At 42.1% G+C, this 23930-nt stretch overlaps 1 protein-coding gene across 1 annotated transcript; it reads left to right on the forward strand.

Moving 5' to 3' along the window:
- Positions 1 to 360: 360 nt before the first annotated feature.
- Positions 361 to 23930, forward strand: LOC124001803 (RAS guanyl-releasing protein 1-like). The gene is made up of 17 exons (XM_046308889.1): positions 361 to 593; positions 1902 to 2092; positions 10129 to 10234; positions 12274 to 12336; positions 12834 to 12965; positions 14282 to 14435; positions 14609 to 14782; positions 16842 to 16958; positions 17090 to 17365; positions 17535 to 17615; positions 17910 to 18014; positions 18247 to 18356; positions 18755 to 18899; positions 19147 to 19183; positions 19795 to 19929; positions 22072 to 22451; positions 22766 to 23930. The coding sequence occupies exons 1-17, from the start codon at positions 454 to 456 to the stop codon at positions 22904 to 22906; spliced, it is 2487 nt and encodes an 828-aa protein (XP_046164845.1). The 5' UTR covers positions 361 to 453; the 3' UTR covers positions 22907 to 23930.

The following is a 23930-nucleotide window of genomic DNA, read 5'->3' on the forward strand; positions in this document are numbered from 1 at the left end:
TTAACCTGCCAGCAGACTGACACAAACCTATTGCTGCAATCCATTTAGTTATTGCACACTTAAATGTGATCAAATTGATTTAAAACTCTATCCATTTGTAGTCCTAATAATCTATGAAACAACACATGTTCTGATCGTTAATTGATAATATAAAAAAAATTGCAATTTAATCGTGACTCATGCTTTAATGTCCAATCACTATACAATGGCAATAGACTAATAAAGAAATAGGTCAGGCGGCCTACTCATTCTACTCATTTGAGCCCGTATGTGCCCCTATGTATAAATTACTGAGCAGTGACATTGGGCGCATCACCAAAATAACTTTTGTTCAAGTGCGTTAACGCCCACACAGCCACAGCACGATGCATAATTTGTGCCGTTCTCTTTGACAAGTCAGGACGATGGTGAGCTCCCCGCCGGCGCACGGCCGCACACTGAACCAAGCATGCAATGTTGCTCTCATCGAAACGGACACAGATGGATAGTCTCGTTCAACCACTTGTTGCCCAGTATCTCGCTATGGGCTGCCAATCCAAAGAAAATGGACAAAATGAAAACGTGGGCTCGAATGGAAAGGAAAAAGAACATTCGTAAGTGTTTATTTTATAACGAACTCCTTCCTGTGTTTGTAAAATAAACTAAATAGATTTATGGAGTGCGTTACGTGCACAGTTTAAATACAGCGAATATGGTTTTGTCAATTTGCAACATACGCAGTTATGAAACCTTTATTGACACCGAATATATATTTGAATCTTGTACACTTTTACAATGTAGTCCTAATTTAAATCAGAAACGTTTGGTGGTTCTTGGTCGTAAAATAACTTGAGTGCAACAATTCAGTGCGATTTATAAAAGCATCGGCCAGAGCGCACAAAATGTGCACTCTCAAAACAGCTTCCCTTTAGCCTATGTGTTCTCTCCTTCGAATTGTATGGCATAGTTGAGTGTTTTTAATTACAAATGTAGCCTATAGTGTGGCAAGTGTATAGAACAAGTGCATGGCATCCTCTCTGTTTATCAGCCATCTAACTGTTCATCTAGTGCAGTTTCCCAACCCTGGTCCTCGTGTACCCCCAACAGTACACATTTTTATTGTAACCCCCTGGCAAACACACCTGACTCAACTTGTCAACTAATCATCAAGCCCCCAATGAGCTGAATGAGGTGTGTTTGTCCAGGGCTACAACAACAATGTGTACGGTTGGGGGATTGGAGGACCAGGGTTGGACAAACACTGATATAGTGGTTCCCATAATGGAAGTCGGTAATCAATGATTTCCCCAAAGGGAATTAAATGAGAACAATAAAAAAATAGCACAGCTACTGTAACTGTAGGATACCTGGTATTAAACACGTTTATTACTGTGTAATGAACATGACAAGTGTTGTGTTAGTTGCAATATTTTTGGTACACTTTAACCTACATTCTATTTGAGTGTGTGACTTCATTGTTTTGTATACTTCAATATTTCAATGTTCACTGCATGCTGTGAAAGTCCCCTAGAAACACGCACGCACACACACACACACACACACACACACACACACACACACACACACACACACACACACACACACACACACACACACACACTCACACTCACACGCACACGCACACGCACACACACTCACACTCACACTCACTCACACACACACACACACACACACACACACACTCACACACACACACACACACTCACACGCACGCGCACGCACGCACGCACGCACGCACGCACGCACGCACGCACACACACACACACACACACACACACACACACACACACACACACACACACACACACACACAAACACACACACATATAGATACACACACAAGGCTGTGCTTTCTACACCTCCCTCTATCTCACTCCCTCTCTCCACCACTGACCCTCCAGACGTCTCTCTCCGGGACCGGCTAGTGGCTCCAGATCTAAGGTCTGTCCACCGGTGCCTGCCCGGCCTCAACGGTTCAACAGGCCCAACCAGGCCCAGATGACCCAGGGCAAGGTCACAATGTCTCTGCCAGGACACTTCACAAAGGGGGCCAGCTGGGAGGAGGTGATCCAGGCCTGTATCCAGTCCTTTGGTGAGTCTATGTGCTCTGGGTTGCTTTTGAGTTTCTGCCAGCAATGCTATTGGTAGCTAATGTGCTGCATATTTTTCTCTGTTATTTGAAAATGATTTCTGGCTCAGTCGGTAGAGTACGGTACTAGGATTACATTTTTGTTGGGACCACGTTACATAAAATTGATGCATGCATGACTGTAAGTCACTTTGGATTAAAGCATCTGTTAAATCACGATAAAATATGTTTTTGTTTTTTGTTGCATGTAAAATTAGAAACACGTTTAATATTTTAGTTTGTTGAGCTGTACAAAATGGTTGTGCAGGTCAGGATCATTGTCATTAGTTCTGCTTGTTAGGTTAAAGCATCCGCTTCATTTGATCATTTTTAAATGTCGCTGAACCTCAATTTACTTTAAATCAGTACGGTGAGTGTTTCCTGGAAGCACCTGTTTTTCTCTGCGTCTAGCTGTTTGATGTTAAGAGACCCTGTCTCCGTAAACTGTCACCATTTACAAGATATCTCTAATTCGCATATAGTGCTCGGTTGACACAAACAGACCATATTTGAAGACTTAAAAGAACTAGCCTCTATTTGTTGTCTAACAACATGGTCATCAATCTTCAGATAAGGATTGACATTAAGGTCTGAAAGGCACTCGCACATCAGGAATATTTTTGGTTGCCCCAAGATTATGATCACTTGCCCAAACATTTAAAGTAGCTATTTTCACCTACAGACGGGAGGAACCAGAAATACCAGACTACTGCAATTTTGGTTGTTATCATTTTAAAAAACTCAGAGCAGGTTCAACGTTTGCGACTGCTCAGGTCACTTGCCCCGGGCAATAGTGCAAACCTTTATACAAATCGCTGTAATGCTGTATAATTGTATGTGTATCCAACTATGTCTGCTCTGAATATGAGATAACACAATCATGCAACAACTGAAGTACTGATTCAGTAGATGTGGAATTTGATTTAGGCATATCACATTAGTAATACATTAACTTAACATGAACATCTCGCCTAGGGGCCCCAAAAGGCTAAGGACATCCCTGTTGGCTGCACTATCAATGCTGTCAAAAACCCTGTCAAGTTAGAATCATGTGTTCTACGAAGTTGTCTGGAGTGCTCTCAAAGTTATGGTGATTATGTCTATGAAGAGGCAAGCAGTCAGATTACCGTTGCTTGGAGACACAAATGGAGTGACGTGAGAGTGATGAGGTGGTACAATGGACTGAATACAGAAAGTGACATCCCCTACTTACAGTTACACTATCTGTCAGGGGGAACAATAGCAGAATAATGGCTGGCTGTTCATTTAGGATTCCGATTTAAAAAAAGATCTGCCAAGTTAATCAATTGAGAGCAAGAAATTCAAATCCTCTCATCGGAATCTGGTCTGGCAATAAACAGACAGGGTTTTTAAATCCAGGTTATTATAAGGGACAGAATGGAGGAACATAGTACAGAGGGGTTTAAGAGGGCTGAACGTTTCCCAGCAGCTGCTGTCTCACATCAGAGGCTGACCCCCCAGGTCCTGTGGCTCAGGCACCTTTTTCAAATGTGAGAGCATACGCACGAGCTATTTGAAGGATTAGCTGGCGGCTGCTAGCCCAAAGGTCAGCTCTCCAAACGGCCCTCCTCAGATGCTGACCACTCTTTGAAATGCAGAGGACCAAGGGGCGTGGATCAATAATGTTTGACATCATTATTCAACCTCAAGTTCACGCTCCACAGTTCCACTCACCCACATTGCCTGAAGTCTCTACGTAATCATAATGTTGATGGACAGCAATAGGCAGTGTACATATTTAAATGCCTCATTCGTAGAAGACATTTTTAATGAAATGCATATTCCATGTAAATCATGTATGATGCAGGCACAGAACCTGTGAATGTCACAAAGAGATAAACCACGAGTCAGAGGATCCACTGCAGACTCGGATGTACTGTAGACACTAATGTGAAAAACCTTTATGCGCCTATTGCAATCCATATATGTACACTTATGGAGCATCATGGCTGTCTGGGGGTATTGAAGTAAGTTCCTGTACTGAGGAATGTATTGTTCGACATGTAGACCTACAACTTGCTGGTACATTCAGTAGAAAGAGAACTATTGAAAGTGTGCAACTAATAATGAAATTGAAATCTCTGGGGTCTCTTCGACCGTTCTTTCATGTGTACAGTAGGCAAAACAAAAGGATCATCCAGCCCAGTTTCTGTACCTCTCTGTCAAAACAAGGAAAGACTCCTTGCACCGGGGCTTTGCTGATGATGCCTATGATAATAAAAACACTCAAAGTAGGGCAACACTCCCAGCTCTTTGCTGTGTTTGTCATCATATCCCTCCTCCTATCCCAGGGCCGCCTGCTGCTGCTTTCCTAACTTTCCACAGTGAGTAAGACGGAGGGGATTTCCTTAGCAATTAGCCAAGTCTGGGTTGGCAGGGAGGTGTTGTCAAATGATGAAGCAATTGTTTACCTGGTAGTGAATCAAAACCGCTTCCTTGTTATTTTAGGTCATTTTAGAGCACGTGTCAAACTCCACCCTTGTGATTGATTGATGAATTAAGGTCACTAATGAATTAACTCCCCTCACCTGGTTGTCTAGGTCTTAATTGAAAGGGAGAAAATAAAAGACACTCTGCCCTCCTTGGAATGAGTTCGACACACCTGTTTAAGAGCATGACTTGCTTGCAATTGTTACAGCCATAAAAACAGCACTGTTCAGTTTATTATAGTAGAGGAAGGATAGTTTGCTTGTTTTGCATCACAGTCCTTTTACATACTGTACAGTGATGGTATAACGGTTCAAACCTATTGATCTTCTAGATGTTTCTTTTTTACTGTTGCCAGTTTTTTATCCAGTAACATTGTCTGTGTGTCATATTGTAGCTGGGAAGGTAACTTTTCATCGACTATTGGGGTGTTGTAGCCATTGTTTGAACGAGTAAACAGAACACTCCCGTACCAGCGGTGCAGGATATATGAGGACAGGATTAGCTGCCTGCTGAAGTGGCCCAGTGAGATAGATAACAACGATTAGAAATGAACATGTTGCCATGGTGTCTGTGGTATTTCAAGGAGATATGGGATAAGTGGGGACCCATGGAAACTGGACTCCTTGTGTGGCATCAAGACAATGCCAGCAGTTTTAGGTTCAAAGTTAAACACCATTTTAAAGGTTTCGTCAAGGTTCTCTCTTAGCCACGATTCGATTTCCAGAAAGTTACTGGCAAATTGTTTAATAGTACCTGGAATGGAAAAGATCGGAAGTATACACTCTTAGAAAAAGGGTTCAAACAAGATTCTTTGGCTGACCACATAGGATAAGCCTTGTTGATTCCAGGTAGAACCCTCTGTGGAAAGGGTTCTTCAAAGGGTTCTCCTATGGGGGCAGCCGAAGAACACTTTTAGGTTCTAGATAGCACCTTTTTTTCCTAAGAGTGAAGCAAAGATATTTCCTATTTCTATCCAATAGACAACCATGATAGTGAACCACCTACTTATAATCAAATCAAATGTTATTGGTTATATACACGTGGTTAGCAGATGTTATTGGGATTGTAGCGAAATGCTTGTGCTTCTAGTTCTGACAGTGCAGCAATATCTAACATGTAATCTAACAATTGCACAACAACTACCTAATACACACAAATCTAAGTAAAGGAATGGAATAAGGATATATACAGTTGAAGTCAGAAGTTTACATACATCTTAGCCAAATACATTTCAACTCAGTTTTTCACAATTCCTGATATTTAATCCTAGTAGAAATGTCCCTGTCTTAGGTCAGTTAGGATCACCACTTTATTTAAAAAATTTGAAATGTCACAATAATTAGTAGAGAGAATGATTTATTTCAGCTTTTATTTCTTTCATCACATTCCCAGTGGGTCAGAAGTTTACAAACACTCAATTAGTACTTGGTAGTATTGCCTTTAAATTGTTTAACTTGGGTCAAACATTTCGGGTAACCTTCCACAAGCTTCCAACAATAAGTTGGTTGAATTTTGGCCCATTCCTCCTGAAAGAGATGGTGTAACTAAGTCAGGTATGTAGGCCTCCTTGCTCGCACACGTTTTTTCAGTTCTGCCCACAAATTTTCTATAGGACTGAGGTCAGGGCTTTGTAATGGCCACTCCAATACCTTGACTTTGTTGTCCTTAAGCCATTTTGCCACAACTTTGTAAGTCAAATCAAATCAAATGTATTTATATAGCCCTTCGTACATCAGCTGATATCTCAAAGTGATGTACAGAAACCCAGCCTAAAACCCCAAACAGCAAGCAATGCAGGTGAAGAAGCACGGTGGCTAGGAAAAACTCCATAGAAAGGCCAAAACCTAGGAAGAAACGTAGAGAGGAACCAGGCTATGTGGGGTGGCCAGTCCTCTTCTGGCTGTGCCGGGTGGAGATTATAACAGAACATGGCCAAGATGTTAAAATGTTCATAAATGACCAGCATGGTTGAATAATAATAAGGCAGAATAGTTGAAACTGGAGCAGCAGCACGGCCAGGTGGACTGGGGACAGCAAGGAGTCATCATGTCAGGTAGTCCTGGGGCATGGTCCAAGGGCTCAGGTCCTCCGAGAGAGAGAAAGAAAGAGAGAAGGAGAGAATTAGAGAACGCACACTTAGATTCACACAGGACACCGAATAGGACAGGAGAAGTACTCCAGATATAACAAACTGACCCTAGCCCCCCGACACATAAACTACTGCAGCATAAATACTGGAGGCTGACACAGGAGGGGTCAGGAGACACTGTGGCCCCATCCGAAGTATGCTTGCGGTCATTGTCCATTTGGAAGACCCATTTGCAACCACACTTTAACTTCCTGACTGATGTCTTGAGATGTTGCTTCAATATATCCACATAATTGTCCTGCCTCATGATGCCATCTATTTTGTGAAGTGCACCAGTCCCTCCTGCAGCAAAGCACCCCCACAACATTATGTTGCCACCCCAGTGCTTCAAGGTTGGGAAAGTGTTCTTCGGCTTGCAAGCCTCTCCCTTTTTCCTCCAAACATAACGATGGTCATTATGGTCATTGTGTAACTCTGTGTTGTTGTATGTGTCGAACTGCTTTACTTTATCTTGGCCAGGTCGCAACTGTAAATGAGAACTTGTTCTCAACTTGCCTACCTGGTTAAATAAAGGTTTATGGCAGTTTTGGAGCGGTGGCTTCTTCCTTGCTGAGTGTGGCCTTTCAGGTTATGTCGATATAGGACTCATTTTTACTGTGGATATATATACTTTTGTACCTGTTTCCTCCAGCATCTTCACAAGGTCCTTTGCTGTTGTTCTGGGATTGATTTGCACTTTTCGCACCAAAGTACATTCATCTCTTGGAAACAGAACACGTCTCCTTCCTGAGCGGTATAACGGCTGTGTGGTCCCATGGTGTTTATACTTGCGTACTATTGTTTGTACAGATGAACGTGGTACATTCAGGCGTTTGGAAACGGCTCCCAAGGATGAACCAGACTTGTGGAGGTCTACAATTTTTTTTCTGAAGTCTTGGCTGATTTCTTTTGATTTTCCCATGATGTCAAGCATAGAGGCACTGAGTTTGACGGTAGGCCTTGAAATACATCCACAGGTACACCTCCAATTGACTCAAATGATGTCAATTAGCCTATCAGCAGCTTCTAAAGCCATGACATAATTTTGGGAAATTTTCCAAGCTGTTCGAAGGCACAGCCAACTTAGTACAGTATATGCAAACCTCTGACCCACTGGAATTGTGATACAGTGAATTATAAGTGAAATAATCTGTCTGTAAACAATTGTTGGAAAAATTACTTCTGTCATGCACAAAGTAGATGTCCTAGCCGACTTTCCAAAACGATAGCTTGTTAAACAAGAAATGTGTGGAGTGTTTGAAAACGAGCTTTAATGACTCCAACCTAAGTGTATGTAAACTTCCGACTTCAACTGTACATGTAAATATATGGATGAGCAATGACCGAGCGGCATAGGCGAGATGCAGTAGGTAATATAAAATACAGTATATACATATGAGATGAGTAATGCAAGATACGTAAACATTATTCAAGTGACTAGTTTTCCATTTATTAAAGTGGCCAATGATTTCAAGTCTGTATGTCGGCAGCAGCCTCTCTGTGCTAGTGATGGCTGTTTAACAGTCTGATGGCCTTGAGATAGAAGCTGTTTTTCAGTCTCTCTGTCTCAACTTTGATGCACAACGTGTTACAGCGGACCGACAAAAGCTTTTCTCAGGTCAGATCGTTTGTAAAAGAAAGGCTAATGTCGTTAGGAATGGAGTCTGCAATTTTTACTTTGCAGTGGTGTAAAGTACTTCATTAAAAATACTTTAAAGTACTACTTAAGTAGTTTTTGGGTATCTGTTCTTTATATAATGTACTCTTGACTCAATACATTTTCCCTGACAACCAAAAGTGCTCATGACATTTTAATGCTTAGCAGGACCAAAAATTGTCCAATTCACGCACTTATCAAGAGAACATCCCTGGTCATCCCTGATGCCTATGATCTGTGAGACTCACTAAACACACATGCTTTGTTTGTAAATTATGTCTCGGTGTTGGAGTGTGCCCCTGGCTATCCGTAAATAAGTAAAAACAAGAAAGTTGTGCTGTCTGGTTTGCTTAATATAAAGAATTTGATACTTAAGTATATTTTAGCAATTACATTTACTTTTGATACTTAAGTATATTTTAACAAATCAAATCAAATTTTATTTGTCACATACACATGGTTAGCAGATGTTAATGCGAGTGTAGCGAAATGCTTGTGCTTCTAGTTCCGACAATGCAGTGATAACCAACAAGTAATCTAACTAGCAATTCCAAAACTACTGTCTTATACACAGTGTAAGGGGATAAAGAATATGTACATAAGGATATATGAATGAGTGATGGTACAGAGCAGCATACAGTAGATGGTATCGAGTACAGTATATACATATGAGATGAGTATGTAGACAAAGTAAACAAAGTGGCATAGTTAAAGTGGCTAGTGATACATGTGTTACATAAGGATGCAGTCGATGATGTAGAGTACAGTATATACGTATGCATATGAGATGAATAATGTAGGGTAAGTAACATTATATGAGGTAGCATTGTTTAAAGTGGCTAGTGATATATTTACATCATTTCCCATCAATTCCCATTATTAGAGTGGCTGGAGTTGGGTCAGTGTCAATGACAGTGTGTTGGCAGCAGCCACTCAATATTAGCGGTGGCTGTTTAACGTTCACTTTTGATGCCCAAGTAGTATTTCACTGGGTGACTTTCATTTTTACTTGACTCATTTTCTATTAAGGTATCTTTACTTTTACTCAAGTATGACAATTGTGTACTTTTTCCACCATTGCCACTTTGTGGATACAGGTAACAATGTATTCCTTGAGATCTTTCCCACTGGGCACAGACGTCATTTCAACGTCCTCTGGTTTTGGTTGAGTTGTCTAACTGACTAGAATTCAATGTCTGTAGCGTGAGCAGAGGTAGGGGAGGTGGTCACAAAGACAGGATGTGAAACCCGACAGAGAAAAGTAGACCACAGGAAAGGCAGAGACGTCCAGGTATGGTGTATACCAGCATATCAAGCATGACCTCGGATAGTAGGGGAATTGGTCATGGTAGTTGTACTTAGATGACAATGCTATCATACATGCCATTTCTTTTTATACATGTCCGTTACCCAGTGACTAGATACACTTCGAGATTTGTATTTGACACATAACTGGCACATTATTGTGTTTATGGTTGTTTACTATCATTCTTTTTCTGTCATTGCTTGCCTTTGCAGACTTGTGGCTGAAAGAATCTAGGTAGTTTTAATAGCTACATCCCCTTGTTTTGTTGACATTGATTCTTTGCATGACATGACTGCTAGATTTTGTTATCCAAGAGCTACATTAGCACTGGACATTGATATTCAGAAATCATTTTCTTGTCCATATGAACTCTCAACCATCTGCAGTACAGTATTGGCATTGTGATGTGCAACAGAATGTCTGCTGACGTGCTCCATGTGTTGTGTGCTCTCTTTCAGACGTGGAGGGCTCTGTATGTGGGAGCAGCCACCTGATGAACATCACCCTGACCATGCACCGACTCCTCATGTCCTCCAGTGACCTCCTGGAGAAACTCACCTCCCTATATCCTTTACCAAGCAGACCCAATGCTCTGCGGCTGCTCCACTACAGCCAGAACTATTATTGAGTTGGCACAAGGACCTGACCAATCTGTGGTGCCAAACATAACACCGGATCTTTACCGGCTGTGCAGCACTGCTTTGTGATTTGGTTGTCAGTAGCAACGGCCAATTAAGATCCAACTTGGCTGACAAGGTGCCATGTCATCGACACCTCACTCCTCCAATCAATGTGACTATCAGTGCCAATATGTGTGCACCCCAATTTCCTATTACTGTAGATTCTTTACATGTCTTTGTTAGCTCCAGCACACATCACCATGTTCTGTTTCAAATTCAGTGTCTTCCGTGTACCTTACACTTTTTGTTCTATGACCATGTTAGCTACACAGGACCATTCCAAAAGCATGATTCTAAAGGTCACTCTAGAAGCCTATTTTCTGTTTAAAATGAGCTGTATACAACAAGAAGGCCCGCACACTGTTAAAGCTCCCAATTCACCGATTTATTGACAACGTTTCGATCCGAAACGGATCTTCATCAGGTCACACACAAAACATACACAGTTCACCTCACATGACCATTGCGGACATGACTCGTGGGTGCAAAAACATTTGTATATCTCTAGTAATTCAATACTAATGAGATGGGTGCATGTAATGGTTCCAGAACATAATATATATTTACAAAATGACCAACTGAGCAGTATGTAATCTAAGCCTCCATTCAACAAAGTGCTCTGACATCACAAAGTCTAGAGGAGCAGCAGATCTGGCCCAGTGAGGAGGGCAATACAGCTAGGGGCTTCAGGTATTAATGACATCTTCCCAGACTGAACTCCTCTTCAGATGTAAGCACTGCCTCTCAACTGACCAAGGAGGCTTGTTCACCAAAACCTACGTCACACCTCAAGATGCACAATGTGTCCTGCCCTCTATTTTGAACCCCTGGGCTCGTTCTGAGCCAAGGTCTCCGAAGCATGCATCAAATATTGTTAAGAGCAGGTTAGGAACAAGGGAAACCCTGTAGCCATTAATGCCATTTATTGTAAACACAATCTGGCTTTGGAATGGTGTAGGCGGCTCTCGAGCTCCCATGATGGAATTAGCCTTTTTATGTGCATCACTTCAAGCTGATTTCTGCCAATAGAGTGCTGTGGCGAGGCTTACAGTGCTGGCTATCTATAGCCCTGTTTTATATACTAATAAGAATGGAAATGTTTATTTTGATTTTGATTAATACAATCCCCCAGGGATTCTGGTCACTCTGTACCTACCGAGCATATGGCACAGCAGCGTAGGTAATAAACTGTTCTCACACTCAAAGCCATTGAGGGGTAAAAGTATCCTTATGTAAGCTATGTTTTTAGCTGGTTGAGAGAACATGTTTTTACTAACTAAAAGGGTCCTCTGCCAGCAAATGTAATACACAGTCTGTTTTGGAAGGAATAGTGAATGTGTGTTGGGCACATCTAAGACAATTTTATCCAAAGCAACCAAGCAATCCAACCCATAGCACTATAAAAACCCTGTTTCAACCAAATGAGCTATCGGAACCACACACCACCAGAATGATTCATTTGCTGATGCTCCTAACCAGTTTGAACCATTTGTGATCGCCTCCTCCCAAACCACCAAATAATCACATCTCTTTCCTGCACTGTAATAAACACCTATCTGGAATGATTTACTTAGATCAGGGGTGTCAGACTCGTTCCATGGAGGGCCTAGTGTCTGCTGGTTTTTGGTTTATCCTTTCAATTAAGGCCTAGACAACCAGGTGAGGTGAGTTCCTTACTAATCAGTGACCTTAATTCATCGATCAAGTACAAAGGTGGACACTCGGCCCTCTGTGGAATGAGTTTGACACATGTGACTTAGATGAACAGAAATGAATAGACACTTTGTCCTGCATAGTGATCCAGGTCATTTATTCACTAATAAATCCCACACACAGTTCCTGGTCTCCTCCCTGACTCTAAACAATGTGCACACATTTTACTATACCAGTGAATCATAATGCATCCTTAACTGGAGTTGTTACATTTAAAAGCGCCGTGGAGAATGCGCAGTCCACAGAATGTGAGAGGATCTGCTACTTCATCAGGTAACTGTGTGTTCCCCGTGCAGGTGTCCTAATCCTGTCACTACCACAGGGCCTGCTGTGGTCCACTAAAGCTTTCACACAATACCTCACTGTCCAATCATTCTTACGAAAGAGCTTATGAAATCCACTTGTCACCTAATTATACAATATTCTGAAATTAGGTTAATGGTTTAGGTGAGTGTTTCCCAAACCTGGTCCTCGAGTATCCCAACAGTACACATTTTTATTGTAAACCTGGACAAGTACACCTGATTCAACTTGTAATCTAATTATCAAGCCTCAAAGAGCTGAATGAGGTGTGTTTGTCCAGGGCTACAATGAAAATGTGTTCTGTTAGAGTTACTCGAGGACCAGGGTTGGGCAACACTGGTTTAGGTCATGCTATTATTACATTTGCATTAAACTACAAGTGTTGATTTCTTATTAGATAACTAAACAACTGAGGTTTAGAGTTAGTATTTAATTGCAGTGAACAATCTATTTTCTATCTATTTCAGGTATTGGATCCAGGAGTTCTGGACAATGTTCCGGTTGCACAGCAGCCTGTCTGACTCCATGGAACAGTTCCAGGATCTGATCAGAGATCAGGGCCAGGAGAGGCTGTGCCCTCTGTTGCAGACTCAATGGATGTAAGTATCCCCAGGATATTACTGAACATAATTAATATCTCTTTGGCTTAACATTCATGCTGATGTAATGGTTTCATGCCTGTGTATTACACTATATATACAAAGGTATAAGGATTCAAGTTAATGGGTTTGGCTATTTCAGCCAAACCCTTTGCTGCCAAGTGTATAAAATCAAGCACACAGCCATGCAATCTCCATAGACAAACATCGGCAGTAGAATGGCCTTATTGAAGAGCTCAATGACTTTCAACATGGCACTGTCATAGGATGCCACCTATCCGACAAGTTAGTTCATCAAATTTCTACCCTGTAAATGTTTTTATTTCTGAAGTGGAAACATCTAGAAGCAACAATGGCTCAGCCGCGAAGTGGTAGGCCACACAAGCTCGCAGAACGGGAACATCGAGTGCTGACGCGCATAGTGCGTAAAAATCGCCTGTTCTTGTTTGCAACACTCACTACCGAGTCCAAACTGCCTCTGGAAGCAACGTCAGCACAATAACTGTTTATCAGGAACATAATGAAATGGGTTTCCTTGGCCGAGCAGCCTCACACAAGCTTAAGATCACCATGTGCAATGCCAAGCGTCTGCTGGAGTGGTGTAAAGCTCACCACCATTGGGTTCTGGAGCAGTGGAAACGCATTCTCTGGAGTGATGAATCACGCTTCACCATCTGTCAGTCTGACTGACTAATCTCGGTTTGGCAGATGCTAGGAGAACGCTACCTGCCCAAATGCATAGTGCCAACTGTAAAGTTTGGTGGAGGAATAATAATGGTCTGGGGCTGTTTTTCATGATACGGGCTAGGCCCCTTATTTCCAGTGAAGGGAAATCTTAAGGCTACATCATACAATGACATTCTAGATGATTCTGTTGTTCCAATTTTGTGGCAACAGTTTGGGGAAGGCACTTTACTGTTTCAGCATGACAATGTCCCTATGCACAAAGCGTGGTTGATACAAAAATGGTTTGTCGAGATTGGTGTGGAAGAACTTGACAGGCCTGCACAGAGCCCTTACCTTAACCCGATCAAACACCGATTGGGAGTCAAGCCTAATCGGCCAACATCAGTTCCCGACGTCACGAATGCTTTTGTGGCTGAATGTTAGCAAGTCCCCGCAGCAATGTTCCAACACCTAGTGGAAAGCCTTCCCAGAAGAGTGGAGGCTGTTATAGCAGCAAAGGTGGGACCAACTACATATTAATGCCAATGATTTTGGAATGAGATGCTTGACGAGCAGGTGTCCACATACTTTTGGTAATGTAGTGTAGTTGTATATTTCCTGTCTATGTTGTTCACCATGTTGTGTCACAGAAATGACAGGCACTGGTCTCAGAAGCCCAGTCAGAAAATCAAGGCTAACAGCAGTAAGAAGAGGAAAGTGTCTCTGCTGTTTGATCACCTGGAGCCCATTGAGCTGGCTGAGCACCTCACCTACCTGGAGTTCAAGTCCTTCTGTAGAATATCAGTGAGTACAGTCCCAATTCGCCTGAATGTGATCGCTATTAACACTATGACATTGGGAAGAATCTCATAGCACATGCGCTCTACTTTAGGTATCACAATGCATTCCAAATGTGTTCCCCAACCTCTGTCCTTTTAGCAAAATGAGTCAGCATATGCTTTTATTATTTCTGACAGTTTGCAGACTACCAGAACTACATCCGCAGTTGCTGCATGAAGGACAACCCCATGATGGAACGTTCCATTACATTGTGTAATGGTATCTCCCAGTGGGTGCAGCTCATGGTTCTGAGTCGGCCTACAGCTCAGCTGAGAGCAGAGGTTTTCACCAAGTTCATCCATGTGGCTCAGGTATGGCCCTAACTATTCCTGCTCCTCCAGATCTATCATAGACTAACAATCTCTCTACAGTTTATGTGTAAAAAAATAACGAAATGTCCACATACAAGGTATTTAGGTTCCATGTTTTGTACCCTCTCAAAGAGTGTTTGTTCATAGTGTATATCCAGTGCCTTTTCCTCGGATGAAGCGAATACATGTCTACCATCTCATACAGCACAGTGAGACCTACCTACTGCTGAGCTGCAGAAGCACCATCATTTGTAGTTACATAATGCATATTAAAAGAGGGCTGCTAATGACTCTCAAGAGTTCCATGATGGGCTTTTAGTGCGTCAAAGATGCTTGCTAACAGAGAATGTGTGCTCTGAATATTAACAAAGCACAGGCCATCCGCACTAATGGATTTATCAGGTGAAACACTGACACTCAAGTGCTAGCAAGTGTACCATGGAAAACATAACTAGTGGCTCTAGTTGATGAAATCTGGTTTATTATGGCTCTTCTAGAAGAAAAAGAAACGCACACCTATTAAGATGAGGTGCAGGCTAGCGGAGTAGAAAACTTGAAAATAAAAGAGAGCCGCACACTCTAGGAGCTCAGATGCAAAAATTGAATTACCAACGTTTCGACAGTCAAGCTGTCTTCATCAGGGTATAAACACAAACACTGCGGGATGACTCGATTATATAGTGTCAAAAGACACAGGTGTCTGTAATCATGGCCAGGAGTGGCCTAATATCATTGGTTAATAATCAAATATAAAATGTCATACAAAGAACCGCATACAAACAACAAATGGATAGCATACGATCATAGATGAATTTGACTACACAAGTTTACAAACAATTACAATGGCAAAGTCACAATAATCACAAGAATGGCTTCAGATCAATGTCTACGTTGAGACCGAAGGGCGCAAGGGTCTTTAAATTAAAGATCCAGGCAGCCTCTCGTTTTAACGATAAATAATCAAGGTCACCCCCTCTCCTAGGGAGGGTGACATGTTCGATGCCAATATAACACAGAGATGAAATCGAGTGGCCTGCCTCCAAGAAGTGGGCCACAACTGGATAAGTAACGTTTTTACACCTAATGGTGCTATGATGCTCTGAGATACGTACTTTTAATTTGCGCTTTGTTTTACCTACAGAATGTTTACCACAAGGACAAGTTATAAGATAAATAACTGCCTTAGTGGAGCACGTAATAACACCTTTTATTGGGATCGATTTCCCTGTTTGTGGGTGTTTGAAGGATCTACATTTATAAGTGCCATTGCATTGAGCACAGCCATTACATTTGTCATTTCCATCCAGTAGGGGCGCAAATAGACATTGTTCAGGAATATCTTGGGGTGGTAAATCAGTTTACCAATTGGTCTCTGAGATTTCTGATTTCTCTCTGAGATTTATTATGGCTCTTCCCCACTTTATTCACATGCAAAACTGTGTCCTGAAAAGTGATGACGAGCTGAGAGAATTGGATGGAGAGACCGAGTTGGATGGAGAATCTCTCTAGGTTACTTTAAAGGGATACTTCAAGATTTTGGCAATGAGAGTCAGATGAACTCGTGGATATCAGTTTTAGATTTCTGTGTCCAGTATGAAAGAAGTTACAGGTAGTTTCGTAAGCCCATGCTACATAGCGTTAGCGCAATGACATGAAGTCTATGGTATCTGCTACTATGCTAGAAGATACCATAGACTTCCAGTCATTGTGCTAACGCAAGGTAGCATTTGTGCTAGCGCTAGTTAGCAACTTCCTTCAAACTGCACGCAGAGACATAAAAATGGTTCATCTGACTCTGGGGAAGTAGATAGAGGTCCTCATTGCCAAAAAAGTATCCCTTTAATGCACTAGTCAGATGCTGCTCCTCTACCTTCTCTTAATGTATTCCACATCAATGTGTTCCAGTGTCCCACAGCAGGGATATAGCATCAATTAGGAACTGAGAAAAGTGTGGCAGTATTATGAGTGCATTATGCAATCAATATTGGAGTGCTACTTGTGGGGTGTAATATTGGTTAACTCCGGGGTTCATTTAATTGTTTGTGTATGTGTTAACCAGAGCCTTCATCTTATGCACAACTTCAACACACTAATGGCTGTGGTGGGGGGCCTGTGCCACAGCTCCATCTCCAGACTTAAAGAGACCAGTTCACATGTATCCCACGAGGTCACCAAGGTACATTCTCTATAACATTATCAAAACTTGATCTGTTGATCAGTATGCTGACAAATGTCTCCAATATATGCATACTGTACAAGGTGATCATCTACAATATCTTCTCTGCTTGCTGTCTCTTCTCTCCGCAGGTGCTGAATGAGATGACAGACCTCCTGTCCTCCTGTAGGAACTATGACAACTACCGTCAGGCGTACAGCAGGTGTGCAGGCTTTAAGATCCCCATCCTGGGTGTCCACCTCAAGGACCTGATCTCAGTCAACGAGGCCATGTCAGACTACGTAGAGGACAACAAGGTGAACGTTCAGAAGCTCCAGGCTCTGTACAACCACATCAACGAGCTGATCCAGCTACAGCAGATCACCCCACAGCTCGATGCCAACAAAGACCTGGTCCACCTTCTCACGGTTAGTACACACTTAAAATGCCTCTGACACGTTTATACCTCCAATGCAAAAATGACACAAACATGTAATCGTAATATCAGTGCAAAATATCAAATTCATAGGCTAGTACACACTACTGTGTTCGTTGGAATATATCAGCTGTTTGACCCTGGTGTCCTCTACTGCTCAGCTGTCCCTGGACCTCTACTACACAGAGGATGAGATGTATGAGCTGTCTTACACCAGGGAGCCCAAGAACAGCAAAGCACCCGTGAGTAAAAAAGGGACATGAAAAACTGAAAATACCCCGAGCCATATCACGTTCACTGTGTTATGGCTACAGGTATTTTCAATTTAAAACGTATAATAATACTCATTAAGACCCAGTTAGCTTTACTGAATCATTTCTGAATGTCTGGAAATTGGATGTTGTATATCTCATGAACAAACCTATTGAAAGAGAATAAGCACTGACACCTTTTTTTTAATTGGCCCATGTAACATCAGTATGGTCTATTCTACATCTTCTGACAGTGTTCTGATCATCTGTTTTGTTTTACATCAGCCCGCCACCCCCTCTAGACCTCCAGTGGTTGTGAACTGGGCTTCAGGAGTGCCCCCAAAACCTGACCCAAAAACCATCAGCAAACATGTGCAAAGAATGGTGGATGTGAGTTATCCATGACCTATCACACTGTATTCTCACACACATTGTATTCTGTTTCATAAAAAAAAAGTAATTGTGTTATGATTATTGTTATATCATGACTGTTATGTAATGACTATTATTGTTTACTATATACATTATTTCTCTAGAAGTTGTGGTTTTATGCCACCTCTCCTAGTTGATCTATTGTGCTTCATGTATCCCACTACAATTTCTTGTCTCTCGCCCTCAACAGTCCGTGTTTAAAAACTATGACCATGATGAGAATGGCTTCATCTCTCAAGGGGACTTTGAGAAAATTGCTGCTAGCTTTCCATTCTCCTTCTGTGTCATGGACAAAGAGAAGTAAGTGGAGTGTATGGTTTCTTTGTGGGTGAATGGGTTCTCCTTTGGCACATTTGACAGTTCATTGTAACTGCATGGGTTCATTTGTGACTGCAGATAAAGGAAACTAAAGTGGAACCTGTTAGCAGGGTCTGTAGCAACAGGAAACAGAAATAGCATCAGAACTATGAGCTAGCCATTCTCACTGTGGTCAACTGACAGGTGAAACCACAAACTTTTTAACCAATTAGCTACTGGAGTGAAACTGTTGAAGTGAGAAAAAAAACCAGATAGTTTTGGTTGATCCTATTTCAATGAAGACCTATGAAATGGTTCCCAATGCCTGCACAGCACATTCCAAACATTTCTTATCAGACAGTTTGTTTACATGAGATATGCTTTGTGTTGTCCTGCTCCAGGGAAGGCCTCATCAGCAGAGAGGAGATCACAGCCTATTTCATGCGTGCTAGTGTCATCTGTTCCAAACTGGGTCTTGGCTTTGTCCACAACTTTCAGGAGACCACCTACATGAAGCCCACATTCTGTGACAACTGCTCCGGATTTGTAATTCACTACTCTATATTGGCCTGTCTTCAGCTAGACTGTAGTTCTCATTAATAGGGCCAGGAGTTTTTCCAGACCATGTAACTGGAACAGGAAAAACTTTGGTCCTTAGTTATAGACTACTCATCAACAATAGCAATGCAGTTATACGACTATAAATGACAATATTTAAACATGCTCATTTTTAAATATGCATCAGCTGTATTATCTATTAATAATCTTAGCAACTTCCTCTTCTCCATTACAGTTGTGGGGCGTCATAAAACAAGGCTACAGATGCAGAGGTGATTCTTTTTTTTTTTACTGTCACTGAGTTTAGACTGGAATATTCCATAGTGTTTCTATACATGTCATACTGTATGTAGCTTAGAGTTCAGTACGTTGTACTCAGTACTTTGTATTGTTGATTGTTGTTAGCAGATGTTGTTGATAATGGGGAGGCCGATGTTCTTGATAATGGGGAGGCTGTGAGGAGCAAGTGAAGTGTAGCTATCTTAAGAAGAAGCTGCGTTGTGTGGTTTCTGTCATGCAGACTGCTTGCTGAACCTTGCAACAGATAAAAGACTTGAGTCTGCAGGCACAACCACAGCATTGCTTTTTACCCTCTTCCCCTTGAAACAGTGAGAAACACACTGTTTTCATGGCAACATGCACGTAAAGGTCTGAGAACTGTTCTGTTCCACAGGCTGAGCAGCAGCATTAGGCTACTGAGGGGGAATGGATGCTACATTAGCTTGTCGGGTGCTGAAGTGTTCCGTTAGTAAATCACAACAAAACATAAACATGCATTCTCTGTGCAACCCAGCAAGACCATACAAGAATACATGTTTAACTACCTCCTTTCCACCTCTGCTTGCTCTAACACATTGTCTGTATTCTCTTGGCCTGGTCACAGACTGTGGTATGAACTGCCATAGGCTGTGTAAGGATCAGGTGGCGTTTGAGTGTAAGAAGAATGCCAAAGGCAGTAGCACCTCTGAGGGTCCACTAACGCCAGACTCCACACCAGGCACCACATGTGGCCCGGAAGGTGAGGAGGGACACACACACAAACACACAAACACACATACAGTGCATTCGGAAAGTATTCAGACCACTTGACTTTTTCCACATTTTGTTACGTTACAGCCTTATTCTAAAATTGATCAAATCATTTTTTCCCTCATTAATCTACGCACAACACCTCATAATGACAAAGCAAAAACAGTTTTTTAGAAATTTAGCTAATGTTTTTATTTTAATTTTATACAGAAATATCATATTTACATAAGTATTCAGACTGTTTACTCTGTACTTTGTTGAAGCACTTTTAGCAGCGATTACAGCCTCGAGTCTTCTTGAGTATAACGCTACAAGCTGGCACACCTGTATTTGGGGAGTTTCTCCCATTCTTCTCTGCAGATCCTCTCAAGCTCTGTCAGGTTGGATGGGGAGTGTCGCTGCACAGCTATTTTCAGGTCTCTCTAGAGATGTTCGATCGGGTTCAAGTCCGGGCTCTGGCTGGGCCACTCAAGGACATTCCGAGCCTTCCCAAAGCCACTCCTGCGTTGTCTTGGTTTTGTACATTGTCCTGTTGGAAGGTGAACCTTCGCCCCAGTCTGAGGTCCTGACTGCTCTGGAGCAGGTTTTCATAAAGGATCTCTCTGTACCTTGCTCTGTTCATCTTTCCCTCGATCCTGACTAGTCTCTCAGTCCCTGCCGCTGAAAAACATCCCTACAGCATGATGCTGCCACCACCAACCTTCACCGTAGGGATGGTGCCAGGTTTCTTCCAGACATGATGCTTGCTATTCAGACCAAAGAGTTCAATCTTGGTTTCATCAAACCAGAGAATCTTGAAGAGCCTTGGTGGTTCCAAACTTCTTCCATTTTAGAATGATAGAGGCCGCTGTGTTGTTAGGGACCTTCAATGTTGGACTAGTAACCGAAAGGTTGCAAGATTGAATCCCCGAGCTGACAAGGTAAAAATCTGTTGTTCTGCCCCTAAACAAGGCAGTTAACCCACTGTTCCTAGGCCGTCATTGAAAATAAGAATTTGTTCTTAACCGACTTGCCTAGTCAAATAAAGGTAAATTTTTAAATGCTGCAGACATTTTTTGATACCCTTCCCCAGATCAGTGCCTCGACACACTCCTGTCACAAAGCTCTATGGACAATTCCTTCAACCTCATGGTTTGATTTTTGCTCTGACATTTGCTGTAAACTGTGAGACCTTATATAGCCAAGTGTGTGCCTTTCCAAATTTACCACAAGTGGACTCCAGTCAAGTTGTTGAAACATCTCAAGGTCGATCAATGGAAACAGGATGCACCGGAGCTCAATTTTGAGTCTCATAGCAAACGGTCTGAATATTTATGTAAATGTGATATATCTTTTTTTTAAATACATTTACAAAAAGTTCTAAAAACCTGTTTTCTCTTTGCCGTTATAGGTTATTGGGTGTAGATTGATTAGGATTTTTATTTATCTATTCAGTTTTAGAATAAGGCTGTAACGTAAAACAATATTTGGAAAAGTGAAGGGGTCTGAATGCTTTATGACTGCACTGTACACGCATACTAAATAGGTTCTTTATCTAAAATAGCGGTAACCACATGTAGTGTAGTAACCAGCCAGAGCAGCTTTGTGTTAGAAATCTAAGGCCACAGAAGGTCGCCATCTGTTGGCCTATAAGTAATATAACATCCTCATTGTGCTTACTACTTTTATATAAACGAAAACCTATTTTGTTTCAGATAGGCCTAAACTGTACCATTCAATGTTGCAACCATTGTTGACACTGGTCATATAGAGTGGAAATACACAGGAACTTTAAAATGCCAAATCAATACCTGAAAGATACAGTTTGTTTTTGCAGATGGTAGTGCAGGTTTAAGATACTTTATGGAAAAGTAGCACAGCATCCTGGGTAGTTTCCCTGTGTAGGTGGATTCAAACTGTCATACTGCTCGCTAAAGTCAAGGACCTGCCTCACTTACCGTAACACTGGATTTGCTTTCAGGAACTACTAAAAATAACATTCTGTGGTCAAATAATCACTCAGTTGACTTTTTCTTAACCTTATGGGATTCAGACTGTATGCAAACACATCACTTCAAAACCCCAAAACTGATTGAAATGGGTTAAACAGATCAGATTTGACTGACTAGCTTCATGATGTTGTTTGTGTTAGGCTCAGAAGAGGGGCCTTTCCCCTACCCCTCAGAGGAATGTAGAGACTGGAGCCTTGACTCACCGGCCCCCTCCCATCTGAGGCTCCCCCCTGAGCTGGCCATTCCTGTGGGGGTCCACCGCAGCACCCAGACAGAGGAACCCCACGCCCCTGCCCCCCATCCAGAGCCTAGTCGGCTGCAGCCAGTACAGTCCTCTCTCCTGGCCCCTGTACCCTCCTCTCTCTTGGCCCCTGTACCCCCCTCCCTCACCCCATGCCCCAGCCCGGTGCCCCAACGCAAACGACGGGCCTACGCCAAGTGGGAGAACAGAGCCTCTACAGTGCTACAGCCCAAGGAGCCGGACGAAGACAACAAACCCACCTATGATACTCTAGAAACGGTGAGATTCAGACACCACTGGGTTACTGTGGTCCTTCTGTAGCTCAGTTGGTAGAGCATGGCGCTTGTAACGCCAGAGTAGTGGGTTCGATCCCCGGGACCACCCATACGTAGAATGTATGCACACATGACTGTAAGTCGCTTTGGATAAAAGCGTCTGCTAAATGGCATATATTATTATTATTATTATTATTATATTATGATACGTGTTCAATTGTGTACATTGAATGTACTACATTCTCATTTCTACAGTTTTGAACATAAGGTTGACAATTCAAACAAATAAACAATGATAGTGAATGATGTTGTTCTCAGGAGAACCAGAAGCTTCAGAAGAACAACGAGACGCTGCGCAAGAAGCTGAGGGAAACGCAGCGCGAGGTAGAGATCCTGCAGACACTCCTAAAGAGGCACGCCCTTCACTCCGTGGTGGAGGACTCCTCCTCCTCCTCCTAGCCAGGAACGCCCCTCAGCCGGTCAGACACACCCACTCTATGACATCACAGGTGATGCTCAGCCATCTGTCTCCAGAGCCACTGACAGTACTGTATGTCTTGGAGGACCCTAGTGCCACACAGTCGAGAAGATACACAAAGGGACCAAAAACTCCCTGTGAGGAGACGCCGTTACTCACAGTATGGTATATTACAGCCAGTCTTAACACCTGAAACCCCACCTCTTTAAGGAATACCTAGGATAGGATAAGTAATCCCCCCCTTTAAGATTTAGATGCACTATTGTAAAGTGACTGTTCCACTGGATGTCATAAGGTGAATGCACCAATTTGTAAGTCGCTCTGGATAAGAGCGTCTGCTAAATGACTTAAATGTTAACACCAGTTGCAGCCAATCACAGCCAAAAGGGGGTTATGAGGCAAAACCAATGAAAGTACCGTCCTGAAAAGAACACAGACAATCAAATTACAGTACCAGCCATCATGGAACATAGCCAAAACATATCCAATCAGTGTGCCATCGGCTTTGGGATTCTGACAATCAGAAAACCACACAGTATGGCAGAAAGGCCAGGAAACTGGAGAAGTTCATTCAGGTGGACTGTGTAGTTATTGTCCTGCCTTAGGTAATAACAAGAATGCATATTTTATACAACATGTAAATCCACGTGATTTCAATGTTACTGTCCATATTTATTGTTAAAACACTACAAACTCTAGAAAAAGATAACCTGTTCCATTTTTTTCATACAGGTAGATATAGACAAATAATAGTTTTTATGTATGTGTAAGACATTTTATCGAAAGAATATATTCAACCACAGTTTTCTCATGTATATTTCATCAGCTCAGGGTTGTCCATAGTAGCAATTAACATAATATTAGATGTTTCACCAATGACATACCATGTAAATACCCTAAGCGCATGATATATTGTGGTGCCATCGTACCAGTATTTCTCTCAAGATGTCCTCTCTCAGTATTGCTGTCATAATGAATGTTATAATAAAGACATATTCTCTATTA

Source organism: Oncorhynchus gorbuscha, linkage group LG17, assembly GCF_021184085.1.
Source record: "Oncorhynchus gorbuscha isolate QuinsamMale2020 ecotype Even-year linkage group LG17, OgorEven_v1.0, whole genome shotgun sequence".
In the NCBI taxonomy this organism is placed as follows: Eukaryota; Metazoa; Chordata; class Actinopteri; order Salmoniformes; family Salmonidae; genus Oncorhynchus; species Oncorhynchus gorbuscha.

What these genes read in the sequence shown, in the direction of transcription:
- LOC124001803 (XM_046308889.1), top strand. Translation starts at nt 454, where the DNA reads ATGTTGCTCTCATCGAAACGGACACAGATGGATAGTCTCGTTCAACCA. An exon ending in GGCCTGTATCCAGTCCTTTG is followed by an intron (nt 2,093 to 10,128) that starts GTGAGTCTATGT and finishes GCTCTCTTTCAG; the next exon opens with ACGTGGAGGGCTCTGTATGT. An exon ending in CCTATGATACTCTAGAAACG is followed by an intron (nt 22,452 to 22,765) that starts GTGAGATTCAGA and finishes TGTTGTTCTCAG; the next exon opens with GAGAACCAGAAGCTTCAGAA.